Below are 19,257 nucleotides of genomic sequence, written 5' to 3' on the forward strand. Positions count from 1 at the left end.
TTCACCTTTAGTTCTGTATTGCCTTTAGATAATCTAGATTTGCCTGTGTTTCTAACCCTTCACTGCAAGGTGCACATCATGTCCAACATTTCTAAGAATCTTAATTATACTTTTCATGCTCAACATTTCCCCTTTAATTCACTGTCTGTCTCTCTCTCTGTATCATTGGCATCACCATTGTCACGATATCACGATGGGGTGAAGTATGGAGTCTGCTCCCAGAACATCATCCAGTACCTTCTGATATTATTACCTTTTATTCTGCACCACCTTCTAGCCACTGAAGCTAATCAGCTTCTTTTAAATTCACGACAAGTCCCAAACCCATTGAAACTTTGAATGCTGTTCCTGTTCCATTGTGTTAAATATACAATGCAGAGCCAGGCCATTCAGCCCAACCTATCGCTTGCCAATGTTTATTCTCCACATGGGTCTCCACCCACTTATCTTCATCTGCCCTTTTCAGTGTAATCCTTGATTTCCTTCTCCCTCAAGTGTTGTTTTTAGTCCAGATTTCTCTTAAATGCATTTACTATGTGCACTTCAGTTTCTTCACAAGTTCCACATTCCAACTGCTTTTTGCATGAGCTATTTTTCAAACCTGTGTTCAATTTATCAGCGACTACAGGAACCTAGAAACTAACAGCAGGAGTAGGCCATTTGATCCTGCTCTGTCACTCAACGAGGTCACAACTGGCCTGTTACCTCATCGCTGTTTTCTGACAGTATGAATTAGAATGAGAATGAGCTTTATTGTCACACGTACTCTAATGTGTACAGGGGAAATTGTGCCAATTGCCGCTTATGGCACCATCTTAGGTACAAAAGTCCCCAGGTACAGCTTTTTCAGATGCAGTTCATGGAAAATAGAGAAGTAAAAAAATGTCCAGTATTGCAGATTTCGGAATAAATTATAACATGGAGAATACAAATACAGAGAAACCATCTTCTGAACCAGTCAATGTTGACATCTAGCCTCCCTGAGATTGGATGTCCACACTGAGACCATGCCAAGCTGAGAGACTGCCACCTAATGCCCGAAGACCACTACGCTGGGGCGCTGGGAGATCACCACACCAGGCCAAGAGACCTCCACCTACCACCAGAACACCCATGTTGGGCTGCTGGAAGATCGTCACGCTGGGCTGAGAGAATACCATGAACCATTGTAAGACCTGCACTCTGGGCTGAGAGGACACCATGTACCGCTCAAAGACCACCATGCTGAGCCAAGCGGACACCATGTACCACCTGAAGACCACCGTGCTGGGCCTAGAGGACACCATGTACCACCCAAATTCCACCATGCTGAGCCAAGCGGACACCATGTACCACCCAAATTCCACCATGCTGAGCCAAGCGGACACCATGTACCACCCAAATTCCACCGTGATGGGCCAAGCGGACACCATGTACCACCCAAATTCCACCATGCTGAGCCAAGCGGACACCATGTACCACCCAAATTCCACCGTGCTGGGCCAAGAGGACACCATGTACCACCCAAAGACTACCATGCTGGGCCTAGAGGACACCATGCACCACCCGAAGACCAACACTCTGGGCCAAGAGGACACCATGTACCGCCCAAAGACTACCATGCTGGGCCAAGAGGACACCATGCACCACCCGAAGACGAGCATGCTGGGCCAAGAGGACACCATGTACCACCTGAAAACCACCGTGCTAGGTTAAGAGGACACCATGGACTGACCAAAGACCACTTTGCTGGGCCAAGAGGCCACCATGGACTGCCCGTAGATGACTGTGCTGGGCCACTTTGAGAATGCCACGCTGGACCAAGAGGACACTACGTATAGCCTGAAGATCACTATGCTGGACTGCTGGGAAATCGCCATGCCATGCCGAAAGATTACCATGCTGGGCCAAAAGGACACCATGCTGAGCTGAGAGGATGCTACTCTCAGCCACCAGGTGGCCACACTGGGCCAAGAGACCATCATCCTAAGAGGCAACCTGGTCGGGTCTGTACTGAAGTCAGGAGTTCCAAGGCTGGGAATTCTGAGGCAGCCAAGTTGATGGCTGCGAGTTAGGAGGCTGGAGGTCCGAGGCTGGGATTTCTGAGGGTGGGATTTCCGAGGCTGGGATTTCCGAGGCTGGGATTTCTGAGGCTGGGGTTTCTGAGGCTGGAATTTCTGAGACCAGGAGTTTTGAGGCCGGGATTTCTGAGGCCCCAGGATTTCTGAGGCCGGGAGTTCTGAGGTCAGGGGGTTCGAACATGGGAGGTTCAAGTGCGAGAAGAGAGAAGAAGAGGTTTAAAAAAAAGACGAAAGGAGAAAAAAATGAGAAAGAAAAATAATTCAAATGTACGAGCTCTTTGAGAAGCGTCCTACTCTGCTGCTGTCTTGCAGAAAGGACATACTCCTTGATAGTTTGAGATATTATGTTTATTGTTTATTAAGCATCTCCATTAGGTTCCTACTCAGCTTCCCTTTCCTGGAATGAAGTCCAGCCTGTTTAGATCTTTCCCTTCCAGATGTCCCCTCAGTTTGAATTAGACTTTTCCAACTCTCTCAGTCACTAACCGCCTACGGTAAGTCTTCTTTCCAACAACTACAGATTACGCAATTAACTGCCTCCTACTGTCTTATGGGTTTTCAAATCCTGTCTTATTTTCTGTTCATCCATACGCCTTAATTGACTCCTTCAATTGATACTGTCCGACATGATGTACTTGGCCCAGGTCCTAAGAAGCCAAATTTCCACTCCATTGAGTCCCTTCAACAATACTTCTTGATTGGCTCTGAAATGTCACCATTATTTGAGACTGTCCTGCACAAGAGTGTTGGTGCACCCCCCAGATTTAAATCCTTCACTCTAGGAGCTTGCATTGTAACATAATCTCGTTCACAATCACTGCAACACTCAGGGCCTGTATCCAGTTCATGAATTCTGAACTAACTGTGGAGATCACAGATGGAGAAACAGTTTTACCTGCCATCCAACAGGAGACATCAGCAATGCCAGGGTGGAGAAATGGTTACATCGACACTGGGTGTGTGTTCCACTGGAATCTCCCACACTGCAGCCAAGAGGAGACCAGTAGCTTTTCCCAACTGTGTAATCCCAGTGGACACAGTGGGTTGTCCACTCACTGTTCGCTTGCTGTGGAGAGCAAGGTTCATATTCAATATGAGAGGGATTCAATATCAACTTAAGGTTGTTGTGCATCAGTTATACAGGGTATTGGTAAGACCACATCTCAAATGCTGTGTGCAGTTTTGGTCCCCTTTTTAAGGAAGGATGTAAATACATTGAAGATAGTTCAGAGAAGGTTTACTGGATTGATATCTCAAATCAGTGGAATGTCTTATGAAGAGAGGTTGACCTGACTGGGTCTGTTTTCACTGGAGTTTAGAAGAGTGAGGGGTGACTTGATAGAAGTGTACAAAATCCTGAATGGCCTGTACAAGATGGATGGGGAAAGGATGTTTCTGTTGTGGTTGAGTTCATGTCAAATAGACACAATGTTGAAATTATGGGTGACCCTTTTAGGACAGAAATAAGGAGAATTGTTTATTGCCTCAGAGGGTTGTGCTAAGTTCAGGCTGTCTGCCTCAGAATGTGCTGTAGGTGATGTCACTGAATATTATGAATGAAGAGGTAGATGGAGTTTGGTTAGGGAGTGGAATGAAAGGTTATTGAGGTGATATGGGAATGTGGAATCAAAACACAAACAGATAATTCATCATCTTCTTAAATGATAGAGCAGGCTGAAGGGGCCAAATGGCCTACATTTGCTTCAAGTTCATATTTTTGTGTGTTTGACTCTCTGCTATTATAAGTTGAATGTTCACTGAATAAATGTGTGTGTGTGTGTGTGTGTGTGTGTGCGTGTGTGTGTGTGTGTGTGTGTGTGTGTCTGTGTGTGTACGTTTGTCTGTTCATGTGCCTGCCTGGGTCTGTCGATGTGTGTCTCTGTCTGTGTTGAATCATCTGCTGACACTATCTTCCTTCATGGAGGAGGAATGAAGAATTGAGGGAAGGAATGTCAGGCTGTTCTCACACAAGAGTCAGGATATTGAACGAGGAGGGGAGGAAACTGAAAAAGTGGGGCAAATGTTCACCATCTGATAAGAATAAAGAAGTCTCTCATTAATTTATATTTCCTGCATCATTAATAGCTTTTATGTCTCTAAGAAGGTGCGTATATTTTCTTTTTGGGGACGATAAACTAAAATGGAATTTGGAGTGCCGACTCAAAATTATCTGCAATTTAAAAATCAAGTGCTGCAAATGTTTTGAACTGTGTGGTACAAGGTTGCTATCAGAAGCAGCGAGAAGGGAAATTTTGCACTGAATGGCAATGACTGGGTTTCAAGTGAAGGAAGTTCTGCTTGACAAAAGCCCTCCGGTTGGTTGAGCTGCAGTTTGTTAAGTAGGAAATCCCAGGGCAGCTGAGAGAGAGAGAGAGGGACAGACAGACAGTCAGTCAGTTCCAGAAACTGCATGTAGAAATGTTCTATTTATCCTTCTCTTTCTCTTCATCTCTCTGTCTCTCTCTTTCTCTTCATCTCCCAATTGGGAAAAGACAAAAACAAAACAAGAAAGCTGAAAATAAATTTTGAAACAAGAAAAGCCTTTGGTCCAACCAATCTACAATGAGGTCAAATAATGACCATTACTCCACAGGCAGCAGTGTGTTATCCTTGTTAAAATCAAAAGGACTGGGAGAAAATACCTTCCAATCTTGTGGACTAGAATGTGGATGTTCAGAATTTTGTTTCCCCAATCTGTATTCTTTTTCCACCCTTCGTATACGTGTTAAACTCTCTATCCCTGTCTCATTTCCTGATGTTTGAGTCTGTGTTTACGTGTTGGGTTTTGAGGGAGTATAATCTGAGGCACATAGTGGTAGATTAGAAATTCTTTCTTTTCTCTGTTTTTGGCAATGTGAAGTGTGTTGAAATAAGTAGTTATTCTTCTGTTATGAAACTCACCAGCTGTGAAATGCTTTTGTCCGAATATCAGTCAGTCAGGCAAATTGACCATTTTGGTGGTGTCAGTGGGGTTTAATATATTTTGTGAACACACATAGAGCAGTGGGGCTCGATTATTGGTGCACACGTTCCAGTTAAATTGTGACAGGTCTCAGAGCTGACTTTCGGTGGCTCATCTAAAATAATATGTCACATAAAAGAAAGATAATCTCTCTCTCTCTATTGGAAGCAGTGAAACTGTGTCAAATGGAAGCAGGTCAAACGCCTTTCAGCTGATCTGAAATGGCATGCAGCTCAAAATCAAGTGCTTGTCGATTGACATCCTTCCTCCCAGTTATCACCCAATTTAAAGGATGCAATGTCCCATTTTCTACTCTAAATGGAACTCTCAGACTGATGAGTATATCTTTTTTAGCTTTATTTTTGGACATATCTGAACCGTGTGTATGTGTATTACATTATTATTTCTTCTTGTATTTGGCAATTAATAAACTCAGTCTTTCACTAAGTCAAGGGAGCCTGGTTAAATTGGCTCCCTTTAGAATATCAATTACATTTGTCTGGGTGAAAGGCACCTACAAGAGAAGGGATTGTTTTCAAATTAACCTTGCTGTGACCAGCAGGGAGGGTGGATGAATACGCAATGGCAGCCCTTCTCATTGGTCCTCAGCAAGGACTTGGCATTTCGCAGTTCCCCGCCTGGCTCTGTAATGAATTGGAGCACTTCACCCAGTCGTAACACTCTATACAAACCTGAGTGTGCTTGAAGGTGATGTTCACAATTGGGTCAGGTCCATTGTTGTCCCTGTTCGTTATCACGGCTGAGACTACATCTGAGATTAATTGAAACGGCTTATGTTTCCCACCAGTGGTGCTGTGGAACTCACTTCCATTCAGAATGGAGTCCATGTCCTTGTAGGCGATCAAAGCCACCACTGTTAAATCTAATTATGCAGGGATCATGAAGCATTACAAATGCTGGAGAGAGACATTTAGGGTAAACATTTGCAACAAAATACATGTACATCAGTTGCAGAAACAGAACAATAATAACCAACGTCTTAGAAATGGTCATGACCAAGTGCAGCTGGATTTCGAGATGTTCATACCACATACAGTTAGGATTGGAGAACAGCTAATACTGGTCTTGCAATAAATATAGGAAGGGGCAGCAAGATCCCAGAATGGGGAGCCTTTTTTTCAGCCGATTACTCTTGCAAAAGACAGAGTTCCTTTCCATCTTCCTTTCCAAGGCCGTTTCTTCGATGGGTTTCTCCCTCCACAAACTAACCCGAAATCAACTCCATGTGCTGGTCCCTGTGACTGAGGAATGTTCTCCCCATCAATGTCCCTTCCATCAGTCTCACTGATTCACTTGTGCTCCTTAATTTCTTGTCTACATAATTGCTGAAGCTGTCCTTGGATTAACTACGTCCACATCCTCTATCCCTCTTTAAATCCAGTGCCAGGATTTTCCTGTCAAATCACTTTGTCTCCAGTCAATTCTTGACACTCAGTCCTTTGCCTCTGGGAATCAGGCTTGGGGATCTTCTCTGCACTGAATCTATTCCATGCCATCTCTTGAAATGATGTTCAAACCTTCTGGTGCTGAAGGCTCTGACTGACCAAAACACCTTTCAAACTGACCTCAGCATATCCCCTTTAGCATGTCTCACTTCACTTCAAAGAGAATAAACTAAAACGAGAATGCTGTACAATGCAGTTAGTGCTCGCAAGGGTTAACTGACATCACAAGGTCACTTTTCCTCATCAGAATGGAAAGGACAGATCCTGGGGGATGTGAAGGATGTCTCAGCCTAGTGTTCCAGTCCCAGTTGTTCTGGTGCTAAGATCATGTGATAAATACCAATGTGTCATTACTTGGAAATTGAGGCTGAAATTCTGACAGGACCCCAAACAGGGGAACAATGGCCTAGTGGTATTATCACTGGCCTGTTAATCCAGAGACTCATGTAATGTTCTGGGGACACGGGTTTGAATTCTGCCACGGTAAACAATGAAATTTGAATGGAATAAAAATCTGGAATTAAGAGTCTAATGATGACAATAAATCAATTGCCAATTCAGAGAATCATAGAATCCCTACAGTGTGGAAGCAGGCCATTCAGCTCATTGAGTCCAGACTGACCCTCTGAAAAGTATGCCAACCAAACCCAACCCCATGCCTTGTATTTCCCATGGCTAACCACCTAGTCTGCACATCCCCGGGCACTATGGACAATTTAACATGGACAATCCACCTGATCTGTACAACTATGGACCGTGGGAGGAAACCAGAACATTTTGGGGAAATCCATGCAGATACAGAGAGAATGTGCAAACTCCACACAGTAGCTCGAAGCTGGAACCAAACCCAGGTTCCTGCTGCTGTGAGGCAGCAGTGTTAACCACTGAGCCACCATGCCACCCATCTGGTTCACTACTGTCCTTTAGGGAAGGAAAAGACCACCTTTACCTGGTATGGTCTCATAATTCCAAGCCCACAGCATTGTGGTTAATTCTTCACTGCCCTGTGGGCAATTGGGATGGGCAATAAATGCTGCCCAAGCTCGTGATAGCCTCATCTTGTGAATTGATAAAAAAAAGTGTCTCAGATATAATATAATGAACTATGTCATAAACATTTCTTGTTCTGCAAGTTTAAACATCTCTTCTGCCAAATACTTTGTGTGCATGTCCTTTCATTTTTGGTTTCAGTAAATCTAAACCCTGTAAGAACGATTAGTGAAGGTATCTCAGATGGTTCTGGAGAATGTAAGCATACGCCATTATGACAGAGAACTGAAATGGAAGGAGACATAACCAGTAAAGTTACCAGTTGTATTTCCTCTGCTGTGTGTCTGTCGGTTGATATCCATTACAGTGTCCTTCACTTGTAAACGAATTCTGTCCAGGGCTGACCTGTTTCCTCCCTGAAAAGCCCTTACTTCCATATCTAAATGTGAAAAAAATATCAAACCCTGAAGTGAGTCATATCGGAGTGTAACATATTCACAGTCTAGTTATATTGTTCAGGCTCAACCGTCAGTTTAATTGATGGACACAGCTCTGGGCTGCTTTGGACTAGATTTCGCTCCTGAGGTGGCCAAATAGAGCTTGGAACATTTCTACTCCTTGCACCATGGGAGAAACAGACCTGGATTCCTAGAGTTTTAATTTGGGAAGTCCAGTTCCTCAGCAACAGTTTGGAGGGAGCCATGGAGGTTGCTGAATCCTGTGGTGTGCTGGTTAAAAAGCTCACCTCAGTGGACTGGGACTTCACCCATGGTCAAAACACAATAGCCATGTTGAGATTAATTAAAATATAATCTAAAAATCTACTACAGGCTTCACTCTATGAACAAAAACGATTCTCATTGATGAAATCTCATTCAATACACTGAAATCCCTTCAAACTTAATCTCTCGTATCAACCTTTGTACTCATTGCTCTTCATTCAGAACAACTAATCCTTTAATGATATCTTGATGTGGTCAATCACATTGTGAACATATAGGATCCCAATGCAGTAATAATACTGGAATGATAACCCTCAAGCTTGTTCTTTATTCCCAAAATTTAAAGAACAGTAGATTTAAGTAACTTAATGGGTTGACCATTCCACTGACCATCTCCACCTTTTATGTGCATGCAAATCAACTCTTAAAAATTGTAAGTCATATACTTTGGGAAATATACCTCTTTCTATCAACAAATGTGATCTATTTGAACTCAACACTGACTTCACACTGTCCTGGATGTTTCGATTTTCCCCAGTGTTGGAATTACATCCTGCTTCTCAAGCCTCCCCATCCTTGGTGTGTTCAAAATCAGAAGGGGAAATAGGTCAGGAGGGGACGGCTAATAAGGTAAGGAATTGCACAATGAATGATAGGACCCTGGAAAGTACTGAAGATCAGAAGAACCCTGTTTGTGTATGTCAGTACATCCCTGAAAGTAGCAGGTGTGATTGATCGGTGGTTAAGAAGGCCTTTTTTACAAAGTGATAGAACACAATAATGGGGTGATTATGCTGCAACTATAAAACTTGCTGGTTTTGTAGCAACTGGAGTATTGTGTGCAGTTCTGGTCAACACATTATCAGAATGATGTGATTGCAACGAGGAGGTAGGGAGCTGATTTAACCAGAATGTTACCTTAAACCTCGTCTGAGTTATGAGGAGAGATTGGATAGGCTGAAGTTGCTTCCTTTCGAGAAGCAAAGATTGAGGGGCGACTTATTACAGGTGTATATGATGTTGAGGGTCCTAGACAGAATGGATAGGAAGGCACTTTTCCCATTGGTAGAGCTGTCAATAACCAGGGAAGAGGTAGAAGGCTAAGAGGAGATTTGAGGAGTGATCTTTTCACTTAGAGGATGTTGGGAGTCTACAACTGACTGCCTGAAGAGTCAGAAATTCTCACAACATTCACATTTTTGATGTTCACTTGTGTTGCTGTAACCTGCAGGACTATGGGCCAAGAACTGGAAAATGAGATTAGTGTCATCAGATCATCATTGAGTGGTGCTGACATAGTGGGCTGAATGGCCTCCTCCTGTGCTGTAAATGTCTATGAATCTAAATCATTCCCACTCATGAAAGGATCATGAAAGAGTGGGCAAAAATCGAAAGTAGTAGGCAAAAGCAGTAAAAGAGAAATCCTTTTCTCAGCGAGAGTGTTTAGGGTGTGGAATGCAGTGCCTGAGGTGCATGTGAATCAACTGAAATGTTCACAAGAGAAAAGGAAGAACGTGCAGGGGTATGGAAACAGGGTGGGAGAATGGCACCACGTGAATTGATCATTTGGGGAGCTGAGGGAAACCTGATGGACAGACTGGCCTCCTGTTCTGGGACAATTCTGTGATTGTAAAAATAAAGATGAGTATAAAACTATTGGAATGTGGTAAAAATGCAGCAAATTCACAAAAGAACCTTGATATTTGTATCTTATCTGTTCTTGATGGGACTCTTATCTAACACTAAAATGGCAGATGCTGACCTGGTAAAGGAGGTCAATAAATGCCAGATGTACCAACAATTACAACATCTCAGCAAGGAAAATGAAAAATAAAGAATGACTCATGATTGAAATGTTGGCAGGCCATGCCTAAACAGGAGGGTATTTTATTAGATGAGAATGTAGTGTATTAATCCAAATCCCAGGATGGGGCACAGAAACATGAGGATACCATTTGGCCTCTTGAACCTTGAATCAATTGACTGTATTTTAATCCCATTGATCTGTCTGAGTTCTGCAACCCTTAATACCTAACATGCACAAATCTATCTATCTCAGAGTGGAAATTTTGAATTGAATTGATCTCAACAGCTCTCGGGGGAGATGCCATCAAAGTTTGTCTGAAGGAGTGTTTGTTAATTTCAATGCTGAATGCCCAGATTCAATGTTATGATTTTTGGGTAAAGAGTTAATGTGAATATGTCAATGAGGTAGTCTCCATCTTCATTGGGAAGTAATGTAAGATCATCTGACAGGGCTAGGTGGAGTCTTCTGCTGTACATGTTTAATATACAGTTTTGTGCAGGCTAGGTCGTGACTCACAAACCTTCTTGAGCTCTTTGAGAGGGTGACCAAGCAGGTGGATGAAGGTAAAGTGGTTGATGTGGTCTTATGGGGAAAGGCTGAGGGACTTGATGCTATTTTCGTTTGAGAGAAGAAGGTGAAGAGGTGACTTAATAGAGACATATAAGATGATCAGAGGGTTAGATTGGGTGGACAGTAAAAGCCTTTTGCCTTGGATGGTGATGGCTAGCACAAGGGGACATAGCTTTAAATTAAGGGATGATAGACACAGAATAAATGTCAGAAGTAGTTTCTTTACTCAGAGAGTAGTAACGGCGTGGAACGCTCTGCCTGCAACAGTAATGGTCTCGCCAACCTTATGGGCATTTAAATGGTCATTAGATAAACATTTGGATCATAATGGATATGGGTAGGTTACATCAGCTTCAGATTGGTTACACAGGTTGGTGCAACATCGAGTGCCAAAGGGCCTGTACTGAGCTGCAATGTTCTATGTTCTAATATTTACCATGTTTGAAGAATAGATCATGTTTGGCAACAACCAAGATTCCTGCAATTTTTATCAGCCCCTTACCAGGGGTCACAAGGTGAGAGGGGAAAGGTTTCAGGGAAATATGTGTTGAAAGTTCTTTATGTGGAAGGAGGGTGGTGCCAGTGGAGGTGGTAGAGGCAGGCAGGATCGCATCATTTAAGATATATCCTGACAGACACATTAATGGGCAGGGAACAGAGGGATACAGATCCTTGGAAAACAGGCGACAGGTTTAATTGAAGCATCTAGATCTGCACAAGCCTGGCGGGCCGAAGGGCCTGTTCCTGTGCTGTAATTTTCTTTGTTCTTTGCTCTTTGTTCTTACACAACCAAACAGCAGAAAGATTCATGTTCCCATGCTCTGGACTGTCACATCAAAGGGCATGGCTTCTTTTCCTCCCTCTCTAACAAATAATTTAACCATTTTAAATCATGTTAAGGAAACAAATCTTATGGATGAAAATACATTTGTTTTGCAAGTTCATGTGTTGAAGTCTCTGGCGAGCCATCAAACAACCAGTGGAGATCCCTGGACTTTGATGCTCAGGTCCTCATTAGTTAACTTCAGACAGTCATGAGATTTTATGAAATTGGGCATCATGGTGGCTCAGTGGTTCTCACTGCTGCCTCACAACACCAGGGACCTGGGTTCAATTACTGCCTCAGGCAACTGTCTGTGTGGAGTTTGCACATTCTCCCCGTGTCTGCGTGGGTTTCCTCCGGGTGCTCCCGTTTCCTCCCACAGTCCAAAGATGTGCAGGTTAGGGTGAATTAGCCATGTTAAATTGCCCGTAGTGTGAGGTGCATTAGTCAGGGGTAAATGTAGTGGAATGGGTCTGGGTGGGTTGTTCTTCAGAGGGTCGGTGTGGACTTGTTGGGCTGAAGGGCTTGTTTCCACACTGTAGGGAATCTAATCTAATCTAATCATAAACCGAAAGGGATTTGAAACATTTTAAATTCAGGATCTACATATTGACAAGTGTATCGGATGATTTCCCAATGATGATGAACTTGTTTAATATCTCAGTACTAGACACTGTGTAAGGTCAGTAATATGAAGATTCTTTGTGTGATGTACATAGCTGATTGAACAAAGTCGATTACACAAAATATCTTTTGCTGAGCTTACTGATATTTTCAGTTGATATTGTTCTGTTTCCCTGAGGTGGCAAATTCAGAGCGGCAACAATGGCAGCATTTTCCATGGTTTGCAGGAATATGGAGCAGGAATAGAGTCGTTGTTCTTTTTCCATGTTTTCCCACAAGGAATAATTCCTTAAAATATCACTGGAGTTTGAAATGATTTCCTGTGGGAAAAAAACAATTCATTTCCATCCTAGCGAACACAAATAATTTCTCAAGTTCCATTTATTCAAAGATTGTCATTGCTCCTTTTAATGGATCTGCTCATTGACCAAATGGTGACCAGTTGCGGCTCAACAGGTAACGCTTCTGTATCTGGGTCAAATCCTGCTCCTGCACAACATTTAGACTGGCACTCCCAGAAGGACAAATTGTTGGGCCAAATGGTCTGTTTCTGTGCTGGAACATCATTGTGTAATCCCTCATTGGGGTCTCAACATGTTTCTTCACTGTTACCTGGCCATTGCTTCTCTGTCGTTGACTGACATTCCCTATCAATCCTTTTAAAAGTGGTAGAATTCAGAGCTGTAATTGAGGATTCAAATTTTGGATTCTAGCTGTTGTCAGAAGCAACAAATATATGTAGGCTTTTCATTAACGACAAAATGGCTGCAAGTTATGATTTGACTTTGTGAACCTGTTTCTTTGCTGAATTAGCTAGAATAGAAGATAAGGCAAACAATGGAGCTTTCATAAAATGAATATTGACACATTAATTGCCCATTCAAACTAACCTTGAACTGCTAGCATGAGATGATGATTTACGTAAAACAAGAATCATTTCCCAGGAAATAACATTGGATTAGCATGCTGTCAATAATGTCACCATATTACAGTTGATGGGTCTTTTCTTGTATTTAAGGCTGTAATGTCTCTTAAAAAATATATAAAAATGCTTATTGTTCAATTGTAATTGCGCAATTTCGCCACAGAGCACAGAAGCTTTAACGTCTGTGTTGCTGAACAGAATTGCGTCAGGATGCCTTACTTTATGAAACAGATAATCTTGCTTTATATAGACTGCATTCTGTTGACTCGTTTGACCAATCTCGAAGCCGAGGGATCCCGTCTGGAATCCACATCTTCATAATCATTGTACCTATCCATCACAGACAAAACTAAACCAGTATTTTTCACTTAATGGGGAAATTAAATGTCAAGGTAAATGATTCGCAATCAGGTAACTGAGGGATTATCTTAGGAACTAGTGTTAATTTTATGTAGTCTATGTGCATGACTTGCTTTTAAAACACTGAGTGCATTGTGGCCAAATTTGTTGATGAATCAAAGACAGGTAGGAAAGCAAATATTGAAGAGGCATGCAAGAGTTTACAAAGGGATGGAAATGGGTGTATAGAAGGGATATAGAAATTTGGCAGAAAGAGCATAATTTTGGAAAATATCAGGTTGTCCATTCTCCCAGTCAGAAGAGAAAAGCAGAATTTTATCTGAATAGAGAGGGACGGCAGAACACTGATGTGCTGAAGGATCTGGGTATCCTTGTACATGATTCCTATAATGTTGTGATGCAGGTGCACCACATAATCACAAAGGCTAATGTAGCATTAGATTTGTTGTTTGGGATGACGAAATGTAAAATATCAACAGCTCAATATACGTGTACAAGGCATCTGTTTCAGATCACCTGCTCAGTTATGTCATTGCAAAGGAATTGTAGGATTGTGATAAAGTTTATAGACACTCCAATCCAGAGAGCTTTGCAATTTACTGAGTTAAATGCTTTGATGAAGAAAAAACAATGAGTGAACGGAAATGGGGAAGAAAAGGACTGATCTTTATGTCATGATCTTAGAGAATGATGTCACCAGCTCCTATATTCTACCCATATGCAATGGGGTGTATGTCATGACTGACCTGTACATTCTGATGAGTAATCTGATTAATGGTGGAGTTAATCCATGAACAAAATATATGGTAAGTAGTCAGGGATATCTGTGTGAAGGAGAGAAAAGAGGCATCAAAATCTTTCAAACAAGAGAGTAAACTTCAGTTCAGTAAATTCATTTATCCCTTCTCAGACTGATTCATTGATCATGTTAATAAACATATGATACCTAGAAGTGCACAGGTGACAGGCATGTACACTGTTACATAGATCACACAATCATGTCTTGCATAAAGATACATAGGTACAAGTATATAAGCTGCATGCATACAGCACTCTGAATGTATCAAAACATTTTAGATGCCTCAGGCAAATACAAAACGACACCATCTAAACGGTTATAAAGACAGGGGATCAAAAGGAAAGGGAGTTTAAAGGGGTATGTGAAGGTGTTGGGAATGGAGGAGGAGTGGATGGCCCAGAGAGAATTGTCCCTACAAAATGATATCAACCATGATGGTGGGGAATCCCTGGTTGAGAAAAAAGGTTGAGTCTTTGGAGGCCCACTTCTTGAAGATGGCATCATCAGAACAGATACCGTGGGTCAGACGGTGCCCTCAGCCATGTCTGACCCATCTCCTTCACATCAGCCCTCACCCCCTCATTTCCCTGCTTCACCAACAATAGGATCCCTCTCATATTCTCACCTGCTATTCCCCCAGCATCCACATTGAGAAGATTATTAGCTGTCATTTTCACCACATCCAGCAGGATGTGCCATCTTTCCCTCCCTCACCTTGTCAGCATTCTACAGGAATTGTTCCCTCCAGAGCATCTTGGTCCATTCCTCCACCTCATACATTCCCATAGCACCTTTGTTTTCAATCGCAGAAGGAATAAGTCCTGCCTGCTTCCTTCCTCCTCCCTCAGTATCCAAGGCCCGAGACACATCTTTCAGATGAAGCAATGATCCACTATATTTGCTGTTCACAATGTGGTCTCCTCGACATTGGGTGAGCTCTTTGCAGGGCACCTACATTCGGTCCACAAAAATGACCCTGAGCTTCAAGTTATTTGCCACTTCAACACATCATCATGGTTTTCGGCCAACAACTCTGTCTCAGAATTGCTGCAGTGCTGCAGTGAAGCTTAGCACAAGCTGGAAGAATGGCACCTCACTTTCTGCTTGAGAACCCTGCACCTTTCTGGACTCAATAATGAGTTCAGTAATTTTAGAGCCTGAGCACCTTCTCTCATGTCCTTACCCCAACCCCACACACACCAGACCTTGTCATCACATTGGCTACTACCACAAACAACCCATTACTAGCCATTAATGGTCCCTATTTGCAGCTACTTATTCTCCCAGGTTGACCTTTACCCAGTCCCTTGTCTGCCCAACTGTATTATCTCTCTCTGGGCTCCATCCCCACCCATAGTTTACTCCTCCTCCCCTCCCCACACTGCATTTTCAGCACGTCTAACAACCTGTTCCCAGCCACACACAGTTCTGAAGAAGTGTCCCTGGACCCAAAACGTTAACTCTGTTTTCTCTCCATAGATGCTGCTGGACCTCCTGAGCTTTTCCAGCAATTCCAGTTTTTGTTCCATAATCCTGTGCCTTGCTCTATCTCCTTGTGAAGGGTTATAGTCCTGACCTTTCACGATACTCTGCCACCAAACATCTCATGCTCAGTTGTCCCTTGTGGAATAAATTCATTTTTTTAAACCTCTATTGTTTTCCTTTCTGTGAATTTCAATTGAATGTAAAATGTTGAATTGCACGTCAAGTCACTCATTCTGCACTGTGGAGGTGCAGGTCATCATTGAGAGCAATATCCACATTTCCACTTTTAACTGCACATGTGTGGGCACCAAAAGTTGCTCTCAGTTTTATACAGTGTAGACGATGAACTGTGATTGTTTCACCATCATTAGGGCAACCAGTATCTCATATCAGCCATGTCAAAATTCTTCACAATCTCCTCTTTGCCTGCACACATATCCACTTGGTATCCTAAACTTCTCCCTATAACCGCAGTGTCCAATCATTGGAAATACCTTTCCTACCTTTGTAAAATTGTTCAGGCTGCATTGTTCTGTGTTGATCCTGTTTAGTTCTGTAAAATAATGAAGAGATTTAAAATGTTGCTCACTGACAGGAGAAATGAATGTGAATGCTGTAAGAATTTAACATTGAGCCTTCCTCAGCCTGAATGACTAAGTGTGACATCACAACAGAGCTCAGTGTGAGCACCACCCAATGAGAGCAGAACCTGAAACAGAGGTTATGGCTGCATTGGAATGAACACAAAACCTAGACTGATACTCCCACTGCAATACTGAGGTAATGCAGCAGAGTTGGAAGTGTCATCTTTTAGAAGAAATGTTAAGGCCCTCTCCAAGGCAGGAATGTGACCTTGCTTGTGACTGACATGACCCACTGGAGCACAAAACATCCCCCTCCTCTGGACCCAACAGCCTCCTCCCACCTGCCAAGCCTGACACTGCCCTCTCCCTGGCCCCACTCCGAATGCTCCCCACCATTGGAGTCAGCACTTACCTGAGCCTGACCTGCGTGAAGCATTCATTCACAGTTTCCTGGCAGCCTGGAACCCCACTATATATTGTGTTACTGACCTCATTCTCTGTTTTACTAGACCCTGTTACCCTGCCAGCTCACCCACCTGACACCCCACCCCCCAAGTACCCTCAACAGCTCATACACAATACATCTAACCTCCAGCACCATGCCCACTTTGTTCACCCAGCATACCACATGACCGATATAGTATGGATCTCATCCACTTGGCCCCTACCTCCCTAACCCACCTGGCACCCTAACCCCTTATAACTAAATGCCACACTATTCCCACACTTACATAAGTGAAATACTTTGCCTTTCAGAGGAGCTGTCAAAGTGTCTGGATCTGCTGCTGCTGCACAATTAATTCACAGAATGCAGTCAGATTGCTGCAAAACAGGGATTGGGTGCTTTCTATGGCAATTTTCTTGATGGCATGGATTCCAGTGCAGGTTTGAAACAGGAGGCTCCTATTCAAGTTTCTCCAACATGTGAGACATTGAAAAGTAAATGGGTATTTGATCAATGTCGAAAATAGGCTTTTTGACCTGACCGGAACATCTGGGCCATTGTACAAAAAAGGCCGACATGTAAATGACAATCTTACAAAAGTGAATAGAGTCAGAGAGCAGAGGTACAAATCAGAGCTTGAAGGGACGCAGAACAATTTTTTGGGGATTCATTACAGCATGATTGTCAAGGACGTGCCAATAACAGATAGGATAGGTTAACGTTTTAGAAGTTGTTTTGCATTCAGTATAGTCATTACCTTGGCACAGTTTTACCAGGAACAGAACATTCACCAGTTGTTGAGCTAAATCCTTCATTACAGGGACAATAGATATTTCCTGCCCAAAAGAATCTCCTTGACCAACTTCATGTACTGATCATCTGCTGGAAGCTTCTGACTAAACCTTAGTTTGATCTCTGTCTCCCTGTGACCTGGCTGGTGTGAATATCTCTCCAAGAGATTAGTTTACCTGTTGCGATATGGAAAAGGGAGTCTCAGAAAGGAGAGTCTTACAGAACATGAAACAACTCAGGAAATATGGATACAAAGCAGAGAAGAAAGAACCACAGCTGAATTATTCTGGGGTCCATTACAGTGTGAGAATCGGGTCTTTGGAAAAAAAATCAATGCATCAGTATTAAAGAATGAAAGTCTGGTGAATGTTTTAAATGGTGTTCCCCAAGTAGAAAAGTCTTTACCTTGGCACTGCGTGACTGTTTTATCGGTGAAGGTATGTTCTCCAGTGGTTGAGACAAATCCTTCATTACAGATACACACAAAACCACCAATGTTGTTGGTGCATGTTGCATTTGAACCACACGGGTCTGTCTCACACTCGTCAATATCTGGAATACAAAATAACCATGAATCTCCCTGGACACCTTCATGTATTGATCATCTGCCAGAAGCCTGTGTCTAAACGTTTGTTTGAGTTCTGTTTCCCTGTGTCCTGGCTGGTGTGAGTTTCCACCCAAGACATTGGTTTACCTGATACGGCAATCCTGTTATCTCCTAGACCAGAATGAACCTCACATGGATGTTGTGGTGTTGAAGAATCCAACAAACATTTGTTACAACTAATTATTTGGTGCAAACATTATATTCTTCAGATGCAGAAGTGTCTGGGCCAATATTCTGCTGTTTCATTACAACAGAGGAGAATGGTTGTAAAATAAAGGGTCATGCTTCCAATGATCTGAGGTAAGATGGAGTGTGATATCTTTATACCATCAGGTCACATCCAGTGATTCAGTAATGATATCACAAGCATTTCTCTGAACATTTTACTGACTGACTTCAAAAATAACACAGCAGTAAATCGATTTTGCGAGCAAAAAATCTCAGAAATTGAACATTAGACTGCACCATGTGTTGGGATGAGAATCTGATGCTCCAAAAGAGTGAGTCTGGATGAATTAATTGAGTTGCTATAATGTTACAATGTTAAGCGAAGGATTAATCAGATCAAAATAGAATGCGAGCTACCTGTGAAATGTCAGCTTAATGCTGGATGAAGTAATTATTTTTCAGGACTACTTTGTTTGATTCCTCGACATGAATATTCATCGCTTAAGATACCATGTCACCGTGATACCAAGTTTAACAAATGTATCGTCCAGAACCTTGAATTAATGGTGTGAAGATATGAGTTTCCCTCATTTTACAATCCAGCAAAGGGAGTCTCATAAAGAGGAGTCTTACAGAAGATGAAACAACTCAGGAAATATGGATACAAAACAGAGAAGAAAGAGACACAGCTGAATCATTCTGGGATTCAATAGAATGTGAGAGTCAGGTTTGTGGGCAAACTAGATGCATCAGTATTAAAGAATGAAAGTCTGGTGAATGTTTTAAGTAGCATTTCCCAAATAGAATAGTCTTTACCTTGGCACTGCGTGACTGTTTTATCGGTGAAGGTACGTTCTCCAGTGGTTGAGGCAAATCCTTCATTACAGGTACACTCAAAATCACCAAATGTGTTGGTGCATGTTGCATTTGAACCACACGGGTCAGTCACACACTCGTTAATATCTGGAATACAAAATAACCATGAATCTCCCTGGACACCTTCATGTACTGATCATCTGCTATAAGTCTGTGTCTAAACCTTTGTTTGAGGTCTGTTTCCCTGTGTCC

General features: G+C 42.5%; 1 protein-coding gene across 1 annotated transcript in view; it reads right to left on the minus strand.

Annotated features, from left to right (window-relative positions):
- Positions 1–19,257, minus strand: part of LOC140468103 (adhesion G protein-coupled receptor E3-like) — a 54,496-nt gene that overhangs the window by 12,143 nt on the left and 23,096 nt on the right. Inside the window, exons 4-10 of the mRNA XM_072564282.1 lie at positions 19,006–19,152; positions 16,097–16,146; positions 14,056–14,133; positions 12,167–12,344; positions 7,798–7,917; positions 5,715–5,905; positions 2,956–3,126 (exon numbers count right to left, since the gene is read on the minus strand). Of these exons, the coding sequence (XP_072420383.1) occupies positions 2,956–3,126; positions 5,715–5,905; positions 7,798–7,917; positions 12,167–12,344; positions 14,056–14,133; positions 16,097–16,146; positions 19,006–19,152 (935 nt within the window). The remainder of the gene's footprint in view (positions 1–2,955; positions 3,127–5,714; positions 5,906–7,797; positions 7,918–12,166; positions 12,345–14,055; positions 14,134–16,096; positions 16,147–19,005; positions 19,153–19,257) is intronic.

Source organism: Chiloscyllium punctatum, chromosome 46 (assembly GCF_047496795.1).
Source record: "Chiloscyllium punctatum isolate Juve2018m chromosome 46, sChiPun1.3, whole genome shotgun sequence".
NCBI lineage: Eukaryota > Metazoa > Chordata > Chondrichthyes > Orectolobiformes > Hemiscylliidae > Chiloscyllium > Chiloscyllium punctatum.